Raw genomic sequence first — 20299 nt, 5'->3', positions numbered from 1 at the left:
GGACGTTCTCATAACCACCGGCTGCGACCACTTGTTGCTAAGACTTCGACAAGGTTTAGTTCTTGCTATGTCACAAATTTCTAATTGCCTAGCCACATGTGGACTAATCTTCCTATTACATCTATAGTGACGAACTTTTCCGGGACTTAGGATATGATTATATATGCTCTAGATTTACGATAGTGGTTTCCCATTTTCCATTATCCTGTAACTTAGCACGAATTTTGGCTTTGCACCCACTTAAACAACTTGGTTGTGGAGCTACAAGATTGCTTGTTTTCGATTTATGTGTCCCGTTCTTACCACATGCTACCGTAACATATCTTTCAATTCCAAGATGCTTTTTCTTAGACGTTTTTTTTTATTGGAAATCCCACTTTCTTTGCGTAACTAAGACAATAGTCATATAATTGATCAACATTATCAAATTCCATCCCAGATCTAGGCACTTGTACTTCTGATTTAGAACAAGCATCTTCTTTACCATCTTTAGATGTTAAGTCAAAAAACATCAAAATTCTCATTATCTGAATTCATTCCTGTGCACATTAAATAAAATTTCAAACTACAAATATAAACAAAAAAATCAATTTATATCAGTCTCTGGTTTCCATTGAGTTTTGAATTTTTATTAGATATTCATTCATAACTAAAACAAATAAAATACAATATAAGTATTTAAATACCAGAAAGAAGAAAGACATTTACCTCAAGACCACCCAAAAGTTCTTTGTGATAAAATCCCGTATTTTGTTGGAGCTTGAAATATAGAATTTTTTTTTCCAAATATGAGTTTTATGCTTGGACAAAAAGACTTATGATGAAATCTCTAGAAGATTTGATCCTAACCTAAACCAAAATCAATAACAAAACTTCAACCTATTAATTTCGTGAGAAAAAAATTAAAGAGGCGGCTAGGGTTTCCAGTTTAGCTAGAAATGAAGAGTAACTTTCTTTATGTTGTAATAGATATAAGCCATTGAAAATAATATGTGGTCCAGATTAAAAAAAATAAGGGGTATCAAATCTTGAACTTAAAGGTGTTAAGGGACTCAAATGGAAGAAGTCTTAAATTCCAAGAAAAGTGCCAACGTACGCGATGAATCTGACGTGGATCCCCCACGTCAGAATTCACTCCCATTGCACTCCATCATTCGTACTTCCTATCATTTCTTTTTTTATAAATATTTGATACTAAACCTCTAAATTAAGCGGCTGCCTAGGAACCCAAATAGACATTGTTACTACTCATATAAGGGATCAAGCATCACGTAGTTCTGATTACATTAATCCTTTTTACATCACCAAATACACATGACTTGTCATAACTCAACACCTAATCTTCGTTTGCCGTATGTATGATTCTCTTTCCTTCGAATTGAACTTGTTTAATGGCTAGTTGTTGTTGACTACGCACGAAACAATAACAGTAATATCGTCAACCTTTCCTCCACGATGATGTTTTCCGAACTTTTCAGATTCAATCTAGAAGGGAGTTCGAGCGTAAGTGTTGAACGAATTATATAATGCAAGCTCAGCTATAATCTCCGCTAACTCCCTTGGCTTTTTTCCGATTCCTTTGCTTTCTTCACTTTTTCTTGAATCTCACTTTCAAACATGTTGTCAAATAGTCCATCTGTTCCAACAACTATTATGTCACCTTCTTCAACTTCAACCTTAAGGTTCTGAGTTGAACACGGACGACCGCATTTTTTGTGATAACCTAGTTGATACGGGTCGTTATACCCACGTTGCTGCTTTGGGGAATGATAAATTGTAACTCCATCTCTTATTACTATGAAACCGCTATCTCCAATGTTCACTGCTTTCAAACACTGCAAGTATCAAACATGTCAAAAAGATGAATTATTTAAACTTGGAAAATGTTATAGACATGTCCAAAGGAATGGGGCATGAAAAATAAAATAGAGAATATAATGTTGTATCCAGTATTTGTTGATTTGTTAGGGTTATGATGCACGCAGTTGATGATCCTTCAGCTGTAGTTTTCCAGTAAGCTTCAGTAGGAACACTCTCAAGATGTAACATATAACCAGTTTGGTTTTCATATCTTTCAACTGCTTTAAGTGCATTCTTCATAAGACCACGCTAGTACTCCCCTAAATCGATTCCTTGTTTGTTCCAACCACCAACACCGTCTGCGATGCCAATGGTGCACCCTTTCTTGCTTATGAAATGTGCATCTTCTCGTTGAGGTTTACTTTTGTTGTCTTTTGATAGGTATGGTGATCTTGAATGAAACAGGTGTTATATTGACACAAAATTGGTACAACTGTTATTTTTTTGCGATCAACTTAGCTTGTTTTGACTTAAACAAGTATTAATTTTTTGACAAAATGGTGTTACATTGATTCAAATTGTTATTTGTTCGATACAAATTTGATACAAATTGTTGTTTGTTTGATACAAATTTGATACAAATTGTTGTTTGTTTTGATACAAACTACTATTTGATACAAACTACTGTTTGTTTGATACAAATTTGATTCAAATACACTCATGTGGTCCCGTTTTGTGATGATTATGATCCAAGATGATATACGGATTTTGATGTTAAATTTGATATATTTTATAGTTTTATTTGAGTTTGATATAAGGACCAAAGCCACCTTGAATGAAGTGTTGTTCAAAAAAGAAAGTATTAAACTATATATTTCTATTTTTTTTTGTCAATGAAAACTACTTATTTTTTGCTTGTAAACACCCTCTCTCAACTTAGGCCTGAGTTATGTTTGTTGATAGTGTGTAACTCTATGCTCCAACACAAGTATACAAATTATAAATATGTTCTCTATCTTAGGACATGAGCACCCCATTCGAATGAGGTAACGTAATACGAAGTCAAAATAGAGACCAAAATATCTAAGAAAGTAAAATTATAATATTCAAAATCTCAATGTTTCTAATATTTAATTTCATACGTTTTTTTTATTAACTTACACACATTATTCCCACTTACGACCCAAACAAAATTATAATATTCATATACACATGTTATTCACAATAAGAAAGTGGGTCGAAGACTTAATTTTAAGTTTTTAAAAGTAAAATACGTGTTACATTTTTTTGGTTAAAAATCTAATATTTGTATGATGTTTGGTCAAACACATAAGTATTAATATTTTGATTGAGTAAAATCCTAATATATTTTGCAACCCTCTTAATTGTTTTTGCACCCCTTTTGCAACAGTTGTAATTCTTCTGCAACCAACTACAATCCTTTTGTAAACCAGTTGCAACCCGCTTGCAAGCAACTACAAATTACGAATATATTTTTTTTTATAGAAGATAAATAGATTCATTGATAAGAAGAACAAATATACAACCATGGTGGAAATCAATATGGTTAACCAGCCAATGCACCAAAACAAGAGCAAGTTAGGACAATTACATTTGGCTTAAAGCATGTTCAAGACATCCCAAAGGATAAAAGGAGTAGTACTATTTCATTCTTGATTACAAGCCCAATAATGTATCAGCCTTTTCACTTGTGTGATTATATTTTCAATGGAAGCATCTTTATCATTACCTTTCTCAATGAATTTGTTTTTCTGCTCTAACCAAGTGGCCCATACAATGGCAGGAGGGATGATGCAGGCGCACCCGGCATGGAGACTAATTCCATGACCGGACCCGGTCATGGTCCAATCGGCCAAAGAGAGAAGACTTAGAAAGTTCTTATTTTAGTATGTTTATTAATTAATTTTGGTTTAGGAATTATGCTATTTTAATATTTCCAATAATTGGAAAGGTCCAGAGTTAGTCCAGTTATTTAGGCAAGTTGCAGTATTTAATTATTTAGGAATTCTAATTCAAGTCTATCTAGGAAAGTCCAAAACCCTATAAGAGGGATATCTAGTTTGTCTATTATTCTCAGATTTGAGAGAAAAACCCCATTGAAGTTTTAATAAAGTTTATTATTTAGAGTTATTTGATCTTTAATTTCATTGTTCTTATTTAGTTATTTCATATCTTTAATTCCGCTGCGTTTCTACATCAAGTGGTATCTAGAGCCATAATTTTTTTTCTTCATCACTTTTATCATCATGGTTAATACTACTACTACTACACCAACTAAGGAGAAATCACCAACTTTCTCTTCTGAATGGGACAACATTAAAGAAGGGCTATCTGCAGGAAGAAAATTGGAAGAAGGGTTCAATGAGTACAAGAAGGAAACAACAGAAAAATTCGACAAAATCGATAAAAGATTCGATCAACTCAATGACTCAATCACCATCATCTCCAAAAAACTTGAAGGTATGTGTAAAAACCAAACTCCACCTCCTACCACTATCACACATCAACCCTCACCACTAACGGGCACCACCACCACCACAACCACTCGGTTTCCCCCTCTAGGTTTCTCCTCCGAACCGACGACACCACTCTTCGGCCACACCATTAGCCACCCTCCACCGATTATAACACCACCCTTCACCACCTCCTATTCACCAAACACATTTTTTCCAACACCTAGCTACCCCCCCTATACCCACTCTTCAACACCACCATCATTCTCCTTCCCCGAGCCGACGACAACACCTCACCGACCACCACCCGAGAGCCACCTCTCGGCCGATCACAATACCCTCACCACTCCACAAACCAACAACCGAAACATCACCAACCTAACCCAACCAATTGGCCCTTTAGGAACCGTTACAACCCATCAAGACCCACGTACCCTTTACCCGTATAACCGATACCCATCATTCCCAACAAACCCAATCGATACCAACCCACCGTACCATCAACATCACTACCAATACAACCCTCATACCGAAACACGATCAACCACCACACCTTTTGATCCGGTCACACCACCTTCACAACACCGTCGCCCCTTGAAACAGAACCACACCACAACCTCCCTTTCCAACCCGACAACACTACCAACCAACGTCATCAAAACCACCCGGTCAACCGAAACCGAGACCACCTCTCCACCAATTCTCTAAACCGTGACCTTACTACCACTCTCACCCGTCCAACCAACATACAACAACGACAAACTTTGGGAGTACAAAGCAACCAAACCGAACGTGATCACTACATTCCACCCACCGACATCGAATCTCCAAATCCTAGTTCATCATACTGTATTCGAATGGAGGTACCTTCATATGATGGTTCGATTAATATTGAAGATTTCTTGGATTACGTCTCTAGACTTGAGATATTTTTTGATGTTATGCAAGTTGAAGGCCCTGAACAGGTACGTTGTGTAACTGGTTATTTATCTAAAACTGCTCTTACTTGGTGGAAACAGGAATCTGAGAATCGTCGTTTATTAAACCTTCCACCTATTTCTTCATGGTTAGAATTGAAACCATTAATGTTCTCCCGTTTTCTCCCTCCGGATTATGAGAACCAACTATGTGTTGATTATTTACGTTGCCGCCAAGGAAGACGTTCCGTTGAGGAATATGCTTCGGAATTCCAAAGACTTATTACTAGACTTAATCTCCCAGATTCAGAGTCAATGAAAGTAGAAAAATTCAAGGACGGACTTCGTAATGATATTAAAGATTTGGTTAATTTGAGAGCTTTTAATTCGGTTTCTGAATGTATTAGTGTAGCTCGGTCTTTTGAATCTGATTCACGTTCAATTTTTCGAGGACATAGTACGAGAAATCAAACAGTCAGAACTCTACCAGATGAATTAGATCAATCAAAGCAGGCGGAAGACGGTACTAAATCACTAACAGATAATCCTTATAAAAAGCCTCCACCAGTTAAGTGTTATCGTTGTTTTGAAACAGGCCACTATTCTAATGCCTGCCCCTCTCGCGGTAAAGCTAATTTGGTAGAAAAGAAAGCTGATTCGGATACAGATGAGGATCAATTTGAACGAATTAACACTATTCCCGACAATGGTGATAGGGTTATGTTACTCACTCGACGAGTTCTTTTCACACCTTTCAAGGGGAATTTATCTCAACGAAAGAATTTGTTCGTTACACGGGGAATAGTACTGAATAAAGTTTGTACTATTGTGATTGACAATGGTTGTGTAGAGAATTTGATTTCTACTAAACTAGTCAATTTCTTGGGTATTCCTACAGTGATTAAATCAACACCATATAAAACAGCTTGGATTCAGTCCGGTACTACTACAAGAGTTGATCATATGTGTACTATTAATCTTTCTATTGGTTCTTCTTATGTGTCTACAGTTAATTGTGATGTTACAGATATGGATTTATGCCACATCATATTAGGACGGCCATGGCAATCTGATGTTGATGCCACTTACCGTGGTCGTTCGAATGTTTATGAATTTCCATGGAAGAAGAAGATTGTGACATTATTACCAATTGAAGATGGATCGGAGGAACTACATTCTCTTCACAAACGGTTCGGGACGAACCTCTTGAGGGAAGAGGATGCTGATGCAGGGGCACCCGGCATGGAGACTAATTCCATGACCGGACCCGGTCATGGTCCAATCGGCCAAAGAGAGAAGACTTAGAAAGTTCTTATTTTAGTATGTTTATTAATTAATTTTGGTTTAGGAATTATGCTATTTTAATATTTCTAATAATTGGAAAGGTCCAGAGTTAGTCCAGTTATTTAGGCAAGTTGCAGTATTTAATTATTTAGGAATTCTAATTCAAGTCTATCTAGGAAAGTCCAAAACCCTATAAGAGGGATATCTAGTTTGTCTATTATTCTCAGATTTGAGAGAAAAACCCCATTGAAGTTTTAATAAAGTTTATTATTTAGAGTTATTTGATCTTTAATTTCATTGTTCTTATTTAGTTATTTCATATCTTTAATTCCGCTGCGTTTCTACATCAAGGGATGTGTTGGGTTTTCCTCCTAGTGGGGAAACCTAGTTGGGTTTGGATTAGGAAACCAAACCCGGACCCGAGTCGAGTTTCTTTGGGTCAGTTACTTATGACGGGGAATTAGGATTAAGGAGGAGTCTATAAATACTACCTTAACCTAATTTAGATGTGTGTGTGAAGCACCAAAGGGGAGAACACAATTAGAAACGCACAAGAGAAGAAGGGAGAAAGAGGTTTGCCGAGAAGAGCGGTGGCCGAGTATTTTCAGCACGCACAGTCTTCGTTGTTCGGAAAACCCGACGGTAAGATCTTCTCCGATTGAGCTGAAATTTGGCAGAACTGTTTTTGACATGTTCATCTAGTATTTGTACGGAGGGATAGTTGATTGATCGTCGGAATCCTAGTGAATTTAGGGTCGTTTTGGACTGCAGATATCTTGGTTGTTTTGTTCTTTCTTGTGAGGGTTTCTCCGTGTTTCTTCGTGTTTGAGATTGATTTCTTTTGAGGAGTCTGAGTCTCGGGTGGACGTAGTCTGTAACTACTTTGCTTATTATAGTTGATTTGGTTGGACTACGAGTCCCGTGGTTTTTACTTCTCACGTTGAGGAGGTTTTCCACGTTAAAAATCGATGTCTTATTTACTTTCAGTTCTTTGTTTATTTCTCCCACATATTCTTATGTATTATCCTCGTAACTAACACAAAGGGAAAAACTCTTGTTTCCGCTGCGCCTAAGTGCCCGTTTTTCCCAACATGATGCACATACCAATGAAAGATTTCCTATCTGTTAGAATGAGATGATTTTGAATTGAAGTCCTTCATCTCCTTTTATAGTGTTGGAGGAGAAACATGGTGTGGACACCTCAACAAATGAGGTGTCTCACAAGCTCATGGTGTCCTCTTGATAGATGGCCACTTCAAATGGTAAGAGACTTATCACCAAGGTGAGATGTCTCATTCACAATAGGTGTTTCATGTTGTTTGACACCTCACATAGTAGTTGACACGAAGAACTTGTTGATGCCACCTCAAACTTCAAACTAAATAACTTTACTCCTCATCACCATTGTCAACATTTTGTGCTTTTCTACCAGTGGGAAGATTTAATTTAGAGATTATAAAACCTCTCGTTTTGAATTATGTTAAGATACTAACTAAAATGATCTGATTACCCGGAATCACATCACATGAATGTTATCATTAGCGCGTTAAACATGACCGAAAGATTTTGAGGTTCAAATGAAGTTTTGCCTGTTATATTGTGTAGCTAGAGAGATACTACTATTTTGTTGTAAAAAGAAAAGTTATGTAAAAGGATATTTTGGGGGATTATATTGTAATCCTATAGATATTTTACGACGAACTCAATTAAAAATCTGTAGGCCTGTTCAGTTAGAATTTGTGAGAATAGTCCTACATAGGAGAAGGGGTAACTACCAACTACGAATATAAGGTATAGGTCCTTTCCACTCATTGCCAGTTGGTCTGTGTTGAACGGCCACAAAATTAACATGGTATCAGAGCTAGGCCCCCACGTGATAGGCTTAAAAGCCACACGTGTTCCACGTCACCCAAAACAAAAAATACACGTGTTAAGCTAACCACGCCACACGTGTTAGGCTAACCACGCCACACATGAGGGGGCGTGTGAGAATAGCCCGCATGAGAGAATGGGTAACTAGCAACGAAGAATATAATGTATAGGTCCTCTCCACTCATGGCCACAAACTTAACAGAATTTGAACATGGCTCGGAGCCAGCTCGGAGCCCACTCGTTAAATGGATAAAATATTTTTATGTGATAAAGCTGGTATATCTTATACATGTTTATAGCTATAGCTCTTTATGTGATAGAGTTGATATGAAACTCTATACCCTAGCTAAGCAGTATTATTATTGTCATGAAGAATCTCAACTATCTTTGGATTCTTCTCTGAAGTAGTTGTGACATTAAACTAGAAAACTACAAAACCTCTTTTCATTCACATGTGAATCAAGTCAGATATGAAGTATATAAATGTCATTGTGGCAAACATCTCTTCACTCCACTATCTCTCTAGATCTGTCTTCTCACCACCACCATTGCCATCATCTCCTTAGTAAATATGCATTACCAGCTCCCTTTTGATATCTTGACCAAGGTTTTCTCCTTCCTCTCACCAGATTCTTTAGCTTGTGCCTCATCAGTTTGTAAGCAATGGCATGAGTGTGTTTCAACTTGTGTCTCTACCGGGAGAACAACATCGATGTCTCAACGATATAATCCTCCTTGGTTCTTTGCCCTGCCTATGCAAAACTGTGGATATTCTTATGTTTATAACCCGGTTTTCGACCGATGGTATTTTCCTTGTCTTGGGTTCGATTCAGTTTCAATTTCTCCCATAGCTTCAATTGGAAGTCTAGTTCTTTATATGTCTTCTGTTTCATCACCATTTGGTTTTGGTCTTTGTAACCCATTGACTAAACAAAATTGGTTCCTTCCTCCACCCTTAATTGGGTGTAGAACCAAACCGGCTATCGGTGTGGTTGGGGTGGATTTCAATCCAACTAATCCCAAATTTAAGATTTTCTTGTTTGGGGGCAGATGCAACAAACCTTATGAAAATACATTGGAAATGTACGATTCAGGAGTACAAAAGTGGCAACGAGTTGGCTTAATACCGATGGAACTCGCGGTCAAGTTAACCATTTATACTTCAAGTTCTAATCAGAGTGTATATGCGAAAGGGTCCCTATATTGGATAACTAATCGGGATTACATAGTGATGAGTTACGATTTAGGGGCTGGTACGTGGAAGGAGTTGAATGTACCAATGGCAAATAAATTGACATTTGGCTGGTTAGTACAACGAAACGAGAAGTTAACGCTAGTCGGTGTAACGCGTGAAGGAGGATGGATATGGGAGCTTGGTGTACGAGATATATGGGTCTTGGTTGAGAAGGTGCCAAGTGAATTGGGGAAGGTGTTTTTTGGGTCTAGGAAAACTTGGAGTAGAATTAGATGTGTAGGGAGTGATAAAGCTATTTATTTGTATAGAGAATTTGGGTTGGGAATGTTGGTTTGGAGAGAGGTTTGTGATAAAGGGAGATGGGAATGGTTTAAGGTTGAAGGTTGTGGTTCTATTAAGGGACTAAGAATAGAAAAATTTCCTATCAAAGGATTGTTATTTCAACCAAGTTTACATCCTTCATTTGGTGGTCATGAATGAAGCGTCTTTTGATCTTATAGTGTACCTCTTTATTTGATGAAAGTAAGATAAATTTCATCTAGGATTAACTCCATTTTGGCCCCTAGCCATAACCAACTCAAACAAAATAGTCCTCGCACTTTGACTACTTTCTAACATGGTTAGTTCCGTGACTACATTTTTGTAAATTTTGCAAACCAAATTTAATTGAATTCCAAATTTAACCTTTGTCAAATTTCTTGTTTGTAAGAATTCGAAGAGAGAAGGAGAGAGAGGGGTGATTACCCTCACTAGGGGTGAGCAATGGTCGGTTTTTTTCGGTTTTGGCTCAAGCCGAAGCCGAACCAATAAGTGGCGGTTTGTCTAAATCGTCGGCCGAAGTCGAACCGATCATTCGGCCGGCCGACATGGTCGACTCGGTTTGGGTCGGCTCGGTTGAGTTCGATTGATCGGTTTAACCGATCACAATTTAGAGAAAATTGTAAACTAATGTTATTCACTTCATTGCATATACCAAAAATAAAAATTAAAAACCCATCATACTTTTCCGCCATTACATATGACGAAAATAAAAAAATTTATCGTACTTTCCACCATTACAAAAAAAAAAATAGAAGTACAAATACAAAATCTATAATTTTAAGTTACTAACTAAGAATAGGTTGTGGTAAATAGAAAATCAAACGAGACTTACCATTAAAACCTTTCAATCAAGTTTAATAGGAGGTTGATGAAGTCGACGACAACAACTAGCAAGGAGGACGGATAGTAGTATGTAAGACTTGATTACGAGTTTTCTAATTTTTTTCCTTTTTAGTTTAGCACTTTCTAACTTTACAAAATTATTATTTCATTTTTCCTTAGGGTTCGGTCGGTTCGGTTTTGGCGGTTTCTAGAAACTCAAGGCGAGGCCAAACCAGACCGATTTTGGATTGTTCGGTTTTTCGGCCGAACCGAGTCGAACGGTGATCGGTTCGGCCCAAAAACTGATCGGTGCAGTTCGACTTGGTTTGGTTTTTGCTCACCCCTAACCCTCACCACCAAATTTTCGCTCCAGTGAGCGGGACAGTTGCTCTTCATCTGCCTTCTTTCACTACCATCTCAGAAATTTGTCTCTCGACTTTTTCAGGGTCGATCATCCATTTCTAACCAAAACCACGCTGATACTAACCATAAACGTCGTCACCCCTTGTTTCTCCCATCCTCATCGCCTTCTCCCGCTTGAGCAATTATGTTTCGGCCAACATCATGCCCTCTCTCCAGGAATCATCATCTTCCTTCATTACTGACACAAACTATATAACTCTCAGATAAGTTGATTAGGAATAGATGAATATATACTTGGTATCTTAGGTATTGTAGTTATATTGTATAATAGGTCCAAATAATACGACTGCGTGTAAATACTTTATCATATTTATTACGTGTGTATATAAATCTATATGTCTACGTTGGAATGATACATTTGATGTGCGTTTACGGATTTAAATAAAGGTATAAAAGAAATCTTACAAAAACTTGCACCTATATTCTTTCGGGAGTGCTACAATGAAAAATCTTTGACTTAATGACTCAAATCTATTATAATAACACAGCTCAGTCGGTTATGAGAAGTATAAGTCTGATCGTCCATTTTTATTGGGAGGTTGATAAAAATCACATCCGATAGCTAACATAAAATCTTCTTCATTTAAATTGACTACTATGCCCCTACAATAACTATTAAGCACGTAATTCTCTCTCTACTTTTTTTTCGTTGTCTATTTTTAGATGATTTAAACTTTAATATATAAACAAATTCTAATTTTGAACAGGATGAAGAAAAGAAAAATATTCTTAGAAAGTATTCAGAAGATATTTTCAATATTTAGATATTTTAAAATCTTCTATTTTTAGTAGTTTAATATTTTTAAGAAACTATTTAAGTTTTATATTTTTAGTATTTTATTTAGGACAGTGTTTTGGGGAAAGCAAAATAGTTTCCAGGGAGTGAAATGTTAAAGGGAATACTATGTGAAATTTTAGAAATTTTTCGGGGAAACAAATTTTAAGGGGAAATCAAACATTGCTTCTTCCTCTTCTTCAACTCCGACCACCATTTCCGACCACCACCTCCGGCCACCACCACCACCATTTTCTTCCTCTTCTCCACACTCTCTCTCTTATAGTTTGTCTCTATATCTCTGCCCATATCTCTCTTACCGTCTCTCTTAGAACTTCAAAAACAAACCCTGACTCTAAATACCGATCTCTCCCTTTCTTAGTTCTAAGGGATCTCTCTCTCTCCCTCTACTCTTCTCTCTCTTACCGTCTTTCATGTCAACTGAGAATTGCGTATATGTTGGGATGCTCATTTTTTCGACCCTGAACCTAGGAATTCTCTTCCCGGGTTTGATTTACCTAAACCTAGATATCTATTTTCTCATGTTTGTTAAGGAATTAGGGCTCTTTCTACGGTTGAAATTCTTCTGAAGTCGTTTTCGTGTTAGGTGAATCGATTGATTACCATGATTATAGGGTTTATAAAACCATAAGTTAGGATTCTTGTATAAAATTTCCAATTTCTTTGGTAGCTATTTGTTCTCTGTCTAATTCAGTTTGTTCAATTTACAGGTTAGGTGAGTGTTGTTTGTGATCATGTCCAGACCTATGCTACTAGTTTTTTTGCTCATCATGCTCATAATCACATCTCCAATTTGAGTGGAGAACTCCACTTGTGAGTGAAATTGAAGCAAATGCCAGTATTTCTAACAAGCAACAAAGAATTTTAGAGAGGGAAGAATCTGTTAAAGAAAAAGTAAGTTTAGTATGTTATTTCTTTGGTAACCTACACCGACTTTCAGTCCTGTGACTTCCGGGGTTTCAGAGTGGATGCACTACGGCCGGAGCAATTTCGTAGATGGTGGTGGCCGGATTTTGGTGATGATGGTGGTGGCCGGATTCCGACAACCCTTGCCGGAATGGAGAAGAAATGGTCAAAAAATTTGCTTCCCCCTAACAATTAGAAAATATATTGGTCAACTAAAGCTGACCAGTTTTTGACAAAGTCTTCACACCCCGGAAACTATTTTGATTTCCCCAAAGCGCTGGCCTTTATTTATTTAAAAGTTGTTGATTTTACATTTTAATTTCATTTAGTTTAGGAAAGCTATATAGTTTTCGGGGTGTGAAGTTTTGGGTGGAAACAAAAAAAAAATTGATTTTTTTATTTCCCCCAAACAACCAAATCCTTTTCAGCTTCTTTTTTTCTCCGGCGACTCCACCATCTCCGACGACTCCATCATCTCTGGCGACAAAGTTTTTTTTTTTTTTATTCTCATCTCCATCTCCGGCGAAGGGGAGCCTTCGCCGGAGGTCTGGTTTCCAGACGAGTTTGGTTTGAAGAACAAACCAGATCTCGTCTGGTTTGTTGATCAAACCAGACGAGCTCCGGCGAAGGGGCTCCTCCCCTTCGCCGGAGAGAAAGATAAGAAAGAGAGAGAAAGAGAAGAAAGAGAGAAGAAAGAGAGAAGAAAGAGAGAAGAAAGAGAGAAGAAAGAGAGAAGAGAGGGAGAAGAGAGAGAAAGAGAAGAGAGGGAGAAGAGAGAGAGAAGAGAAGATGGTGAAGTCGCCGGCAACATCCGGCCGGCGACTTTTTCCGGCTACATAAAAGGAGTGTTTGGTTTAATTTTTTTTGTTTTCCACCGTCTTCCCCGAAAACTTTAATGTTTTCCCCAAAACAGTGGCCTTTAAGAAACCCTCATGTTATATAAAGGGGATATGGAGTTGATATCTTTTGAGATTGTGTACTCATTCAATTGAAACTCTATACCCTAGCTCGGCAGTAATATTATTGTTGTCACAAATATCCAAACTCTCTATTGATTCTTTAATAAAGTAGTTCTAACATTGAATAAGAAAACTACAAAACCTCTGCTCACTTACATGTGAATTCTCTGTTTCTAGATACTCTAAAGTCTATAAGTATCATTGTGTGTGCACACATATCTCTCTCTCTTCAATTATCTTCTCACACCCACCACCATTAATCCATTATCATCATCTTCTTAGTCAAAATGCTCAGTAAGCTCCCTTTTGATATCTGGACCAAGGTTTTCTCTTTTCTCTCACCAGACTCTTTAGTTTATGCTTCATTAGTTTGTAAGCAATGGCATGAGTGTGTCTCGACTTGTATCTCTACCGGAACAACAAGTTTGAGAAAAGATTTTTGTCGGCACAGATGTGCCTTGTTGCTCCCGTATCAACCCACCGTTCCATAGAGTTTGCGACGAGATTTACTTTAGAAATCATAGAACACAAGTTAAGTTTCTGAAATTTTTCAGAAATGTCTTCTACTCCCGTCACCATAGCACATAGATTTTAGGGCTCATTGTCTTCTACTACAGAAACTTGATTCTTTGCCTTGATCTTTCCTTTTGACTTCTTATATTTCTTGACTTTGCCGTTTTTCGAACGACAATCTTTTGCAAGATGTCCTCTCTTGCCGCAAGTGTAGCAGTCACCTTCAAACTTTCGTTTATTTGACTTACCTGTGGCTGCTTCTTGACCAGGATGACGTTGACGCTTTTGGTTGGGTGTTGAACCACCCTCAATCATATTAAACTTGGAATCAGAAGAAGACTTTTCATTTTTCTTTTCTGCAACTCTATTGTCCTCTTCCACTCGGGGTTTTAGAATTAACTCCTCAAGGGACATGTCTTTATTTTTGTGACGCAAATAATTTTTGAAATCTTTCCATCCAGGAGGTAATTTTTCTATCATAGCCCTGACCTGGAAAGCTTCATTTGTAACCATATGTTCTGATTTTAATTCTTGTAGTATGAGTTGGAATTCCTGAACTTGTAACATTACTGACTTTATGTCAGTCATCTTAAATTCAAGAAATCTCCCTACTATGAATTTTTTCACTCCAGCAGTCTCAGTTTTATATTTATTTGCTAGAGTTTCCCATAACTCCTTTGCAGTATCCATAACATAATAAACATTATACAACCCATTATCTAAGGAACTAAGGATATAATTCTTGCATAGAAAGTCAGAATGTTTTCATGCTTCGATTGCTGATACGTGTTGGACATCACCATCTCCGTTCAACACGGGCTTGCTTTCTGTTAAATATTTGACCAACCCAAGGGTAGTCAGATAAAACAACATTTTCTGTTGCCAGCGTTTGAAATCAATCCCGTAGAACTTCTCGGGTTTTTCAGCATGAGTGGTTGGACCAACTGATTTCATTCCTGACTCAACATTGCTTGCCATTTTTTCTGAAAAACAGAATATACCTTTCAGTATACAAATCAAAATAACTTATTGTCTTAAGATTGTTGTTCAATCTGTATACTATAGTATCGTCTTGTTTCTTTCAACAATGATAATATCCTTCTGAAATTTTTCAGAGATAAACCGTAAGTATTTAACTAAAATTCCTTAAATGAAAAACAGAAGGTTAGTACTCTGTTTTTAAATTTCAGATACAAATTGTATCTTTAACTAATAAAATAAGAAAGAGGATAAATAACAGAAATTATATTAGTTAGAACCGAGGCGAGTGATCTCTTTCCTTAAGACAATAATTCGCCCTGTTTATTGTACCAACAGTATAGGCGATTTGTCTCCCAGGATACAACGGATTACCTTTTCGGATCGGAGGTACTTAGATCTGAAAACTCTTTCGAACGTCAGTAAGTATTGAAAACTCTTGAATGCCTTAAACTCTCTTAATTCGAAGTGAATTTTGAAGTCTGGTTTCATGGCTTATTTAAAGGTGAGAGGTGACTGTTTGTTAAAAGTCACATTTGGAGGGAAAAATCACAACCCTCACTTTTGGGGGGAAACGTCACAACCCTCTTGAAGAAAGGAGGTACTGGTCCACGGGTTTAATCTGGTCCGTCGGATGTAGATTTAATCTTGTCCGTCGGATTGCCTTTGGTATTAAAATAAAATAAAGGCTTCTATGCTCCTAGCGACACGTGCGAAGTGCAAAGTGCGTGCGGGCGCCTCTAAAGCGCCCAATGCGCCCAATGCGCCCTAAACGCCCATTCGCCCACGCGCGTGTGTGGTTTGCGTGGTGCAAACCACGCAAATCGTTGGACCTTTATTTCATTCATACTATAGTATGGGAGAGCAGCTTATTATAAACCCTACATATTCCTTCAACTTACCCGATATGGGACTTTCCTTAAATATTTCACATATTTCCATATTTAAACCCAAACTTCGATAATTAATATCTTATTCATACGGAATCGGTTTTGAGCAAACCAAAGCTTGAAATTAAAGCCCTCGACAAGACGAACGCAACGGTACGTTATTTGAGTTGTTTTGACAAAGGGAACCTTGTCAAAAGGGAAAAAAACGTTCCTGCTGGAAAGTCGATTCCAACAATGAATTGGGGACGGGTGCATGGAAAGAGTTTTTTTATTTGAATTTGTCAGCGGGAATAAAGGGCCCGAACCCGAACAAAGAGGACTAGAAAAAACTAGAGAAAAAACAATAATACATCAAAAAGTCAAGTGAGAAACAAATAAACGAATAAACAATAAAGAATAGAGCAAATGTTGTCTTGCTAACTAGCTACGCCGAACTCTAATAACTCCTCTTTTGTCGTCATCTACAATCTTCTGAAGGTCAGCAGGTAGATTATGTGGTAACATCTCTATATATCCCGATACTGGCTTCATTTTCGATAGGTAATCAGCTGCTTGGTTGATTTCTCGGTAAACATGTTGGATAGAGCATTCGTCCATTTGCCTCCATAACTCCCATATTTCTCGGACTACACGGATAAGTTGCCAGGGAGGCTTCCTCCCCTCATAAGACAAAATCGAAACAGCAAGGGAGGAGTCCGTAGCGATCTTCACTCGTCTTTTACCAAATTTCGCCGCTAGCTTTAATCCTAAGCAAATTCCCTGCATCTCATGCATAATTACCGACCTCCTCTCTGACCATGCTGCTGCTGCTATTATAGGCTCACCTCGTGAGGTTCCCAAGATCGCACCATAACCACCTGAGACATCATCAAATGCCCCATCGGTATTGATTAGAGTCTGATCCATACTAGGGCCTGCCCATTTACAAGTTTTCGATACTTGAATTGATAGTGGTACAGTCAGATTCCATCGTTCTAAGATCTGTTGAGCACCATCCAACCCATTCGGTTTACGTTTCCACGTCATTACCTTTGTTTTGATGTCGCTGACTATTTGCCTGAATAGGATTTGTTCTGTTTTTTCCTCTCTACGAAAGACTCGGTTATTGCGTTCGATTCAAATGTGATAGAAGAACCCGATAAATACCATGCTACCAAGTCGTCCTATAATGAAGTTGCCTTTGAAAGTGTTAACACACCATTCAATTTCATCAGCCCAGCACCCTGTTGCATTTTTCCTAGTACCCATTAACATTAGAAGATCTGTCCATACCTTAAGAGAATAAGAGCATTGAAAAAAAAAGTGTTCATCGGACTCTTCAGCTACTTTACAAAGTGGACATACCTCATCTATATCCAGCCCCTTGTAGGCGGAACTGTTGAAGGTGAAGGATGGGTATGGGAGCTTGGTGTAGAGGATAAATGGGTGTTTCTTGAGATGGTGCCAAGCGAATCAGCAAAGATGTTTTTCGGGTTGAAGAGAATTTGGAGTAGAGTTGGGTTTGTAGGGAATGATAAGGCTATGTATTTGTACGGAGAAATTGGGTCTGAAATGTTGGTTTGGAGAAAGGTTTGTGAAAAGGATAGATGGGAATGGTCCATGGTTGAAGGTTGTGATCCTGTTGAGGGAGAAAAATACAAACCCATTCCTATCACAGGATTGTTGTTTCAACCAAGTTTGCATCCTTGTGTAGGTATTCCTAATTGAAGTATCATTTGATTTTATATTAGTAAGTCTTTATTGTTAAGTAAGGTAAATTTCATTAACTCTTCACTCAAACTTTGTCCAAGACTCCAAATTGATTATGATTAGATCTAGCTTCTTCCTTAAGCCTTGGGTTTGTGTATAGCAAAGAAAAATCTTATGGTTACTTATGTTTTGGCTAGTTTCTTGCTACCAAAGAAGTATTACGTTAAGAGATCCCTTACATTAAACCTAACACCTGCCAAAGACTTCAAATTATTTTGGTGATCTAATGTGAACTATCAATTGTGTAATTTTTTGAATACAAACATAATTAGGGACTCAATTTCACAACTCATTAGTACGACATCTTTTATAGTAATATTTTTAGACGCCTTACTTCAGGAAAATAAAATAATTTTTCAAGATACAAATTAAAAAAGAAAAAAAAGGTGGATTTTGTCAAATTTTTTGGACCAAGAAAACTTAATATTCTTCCTCATCTCATGCCTCCAATTTCAACCACTACCACCTCCAACCATCACCATCATTCCTCTTCCTTCATCTCTCACACACTCTCTCCTCCGTCTCCCTCTTCTTCTATTTGTTCCGACAAAAGAGAGGTTCTCATATGTTGGAATACCGACCACTGGTTTAGTGGTTCGGGAAATCCTCCAAACTAATCGATGTCCTAGCGAATGAGATTTCCCCTTCGCTAGAACAGTTGGAGAGAGGTGGAGGAGAGAGAGATTGGAAGAAGAAAGGGAGAGCTATGGAGGAGGAGATAAATGATGGTGGTGGTGGCCGGAGGAGAGAAAAATCTAAAGAAAAATAATATTAAAAGTCGTCAGCCGTACACTAGTGACCCTTTTCAGCGTGGAAAAGAAATAGTGGTGGGGACTTAGGAAGAAGCAGAAGAGACAAAACAAATAGGCCAAATTTTCCATCCAATCCAAATTGAAAGTTTTTGAAGTTATTTGTTTTTTGACTCCCACGTTTATGATCAATGCTTGGATGGAAAGTCATATTTTCTTTTCAGTTTCCAAAACTTCTAATGTTGGAAAGTCCATATTTTCAGATACTAAAAGTATCATTTATTTCTTTTGTTATCTTTGATCTCTTCTTTCATTTTCTCTCGTGCCTTATCTTCTTCCTCATCTTTTAATTCTTCTCTCTATCTTCAACAACTAGTTCTGGGTTGTGGGTGACGGCTGGCGGCCACCATCCACCATAAACTTTTCTTTTTACTGAAAAAAACATGATCTCCAACATACCCATCTCATCTTTCACAATCTTTGTAACGAAGGTTTCTTTTGCCATAAGTTCTTAATTCTTGATTTTCCTACATATCTTCTTCATTTATTTCTTTCAAGGGTTTCACTTAAATCGTCCATATTTTGAGTTAGTTGGAAGTTTAAGAAGAAACTTCTGAAGTGGTGTTAAGATTTTTCAAGTGAAACTTCCAAACTAAAGACAAAGTTTATAGCCCCAATATAAGATACACCTAAAATCTCTCATTCATACTTATGGGTTGTATTTTTTTTTTCAAATCTGAAATCAGATTGGAACTTCAGATGTTTGTTTTGGAATTTGAAAAAATCCGAAAATTTGATTGAATTGGGCCAAGGCTTGAATGGGCTGAAAAAGACTCACATATTTCAGACTTCAAAACAAGTCGGAAACGTTGTCCTAATTTCTAAAAGATATCAAATGACGTTTATGTCCCTATATTTTAGAAAAAAATTGTCTCAAAACCACCAAAACAATCGCTGATAAAACCACCAAAAAATACCGAACCACCGCCAGACCCCAACACCACCACAGGGCACTTCACCACTACAAGCCAGAAATTTCACAAACTAGTCAGACCACTAACCCAACACTGACACCGACACCACCACACACCACGACCTCCATAAACCCATTCACCACCGCACACTACGACCATTACCACCACCACAACACAAACCACCATCTTTTGCTGGGTGGTGAATCTTTTCGATCTGAATCCAAACAAGGCCCCCTTGTCTTACATCTTGATAAATGGGGGAAAATCGATTATGTGTCGTGAACATGTTGAGAATTGCGAGATTTGGTTAGAGAGAGAAGATACCATTCTTTATATCTACGAGGATCTCTGGTTGAACAAAGTTGTCTATTTTGATTTCACTTTTCTGGTTTTAGGGTTTGTTCTTTAATTTAGTAGATGTTTGGTTCAACATGAGTTTTGTTCTTGATATCGATTTCTTTTCAATTGTGCAATTTGGGTTGAACTTGTTGAACATAGAAATACTGGATTTGAACTTGAATTAGTTTGTAGTGATTGAGCATATTAGCTTTTAGTTCAAGTTTCTAATAAATTTATTTTCTTCATAATTTTGCAGACCTGGGACTGGAAATCATGCTTTGCCGAATGTATGTTTGGATATAAACCTAATACCAATCAGAATCTAGATGGGGTGTTTG

The 20299-nt window shown here is 37.5% G+C and overlaps 3 protein-coding genes and 2 pseudogenes across 3 annotated transcripts; 2 read left to right on the top strand and 3 right to left on the bottom strand.

Annotated features, from left to right (window-relative positions):
- Positions 1-1550: 1550 nt before the first annotated feature.
- On the bottom strand, positions 1551-4734 carry LOC147550570 (putative protein phosphatase 2C 80 pseudogene; annotated as a pseudogene).
- A 4184-nt stretch (positions 4735-8918) lies between these two features.
- LOC147550569 (F-box only protein 6-like) lies at positions 8919-10022 on the top strand. The gene has a single exon (XM_086668472.1). It carries the CDS (start codon positions 8919-8921, stop codon positions 10020-10022), a length of 1104 nt encoding a protein of 367 aa, XP_086524598.1.
- Positions 10023-12573: 2551 nt separating this feature from the next.
- Positions 12574-12852, top strand: LOC147550568 (uncharacterized; annotated as a pseudogene).
- A 1508-nt stretch (positions 12853-14360) lies between these two features.
- LOC147550567 (uncharacterized) lies at positions 14361-15260 on the bottom strand. The gene is made up of 2 exons (XM_086668471.1): positions 15083-15260; positions 14361-15001 (listed from the first exon to the last, which is right to left on the bottom strand). Exons 1-2 carry the CDS (start codon positions 15258-15260, stop codon positions 14361-14363), a joined length of 819 nt encoding a protein of 272 aa, XP_086524597.1.
- Positions 15261-16570: 1310 nt separating this feature from the next.
- Positions 16571-17176, bottom strand: LOC147550566 (uncharacterized). Its single transcript, XM_086668470.1, has one exon. The coding sequence runs from the start codon at positions 17174-17176 to the stop codon at positions 16571-16573; it is 606 nt and encodes a 201-aa protein (XP_086524596.1).
- Positions 17177-20299: the final 3123 nt, after the last annotated feature.

This window comes from Eschscholzia californica, unplaced genomic scaffold (assembly GCF_041429995.1).
Source record: "Eschscholzia californica isolate CP2 unplaced genomic scaffold, dmEscCali1.0.p SCAF_3, whole genome shotgun sequence".
Taxonomy (NCBI): domain Eukaryota; kingdom Viridiplantae; phylum Streptophyta; class Magnoliopsida; order Ranunculales; family Papaveraceae; genus Eschscholzia; species Eschscholzia californica.
Note: the sequence above shows the minus strand (reverse complement) of the source record. Positions and strands in the feature narration are given on the sequence as shown.

Bases quoted from the DNA above. Each gene is read 5' to 3' on its own strand.
- LOC147550569 (XM_086668472.1), top strand. From the start codon at position 8,919: ATGCATTACCAGCTCCCTTTTGATATCTTGACCAAGGTTTTCTCCTTC.
- LOC147550567 (XM_086668471.1), bottom strand. From the start codon at position 15,260: ATGGCAAGCAATGTTGAGTCAGGAATGAAATCAGTTGGTCCAACCACT. The intron at 15,002-15,082 runs GTGATGTCCAAC...TTAGTTCCTTAG, and splicing joins GCCCGTGTTGAACGGAGATG to ATAATGGGTTGTATAATGTT.
- LOC147550566 (XM_086668470.1), bottom strand. From the start codon at position 17,176: ATGACGTGGAAACGTAAACCGAATGGGTTGGATGGTGCTCAACAGATC.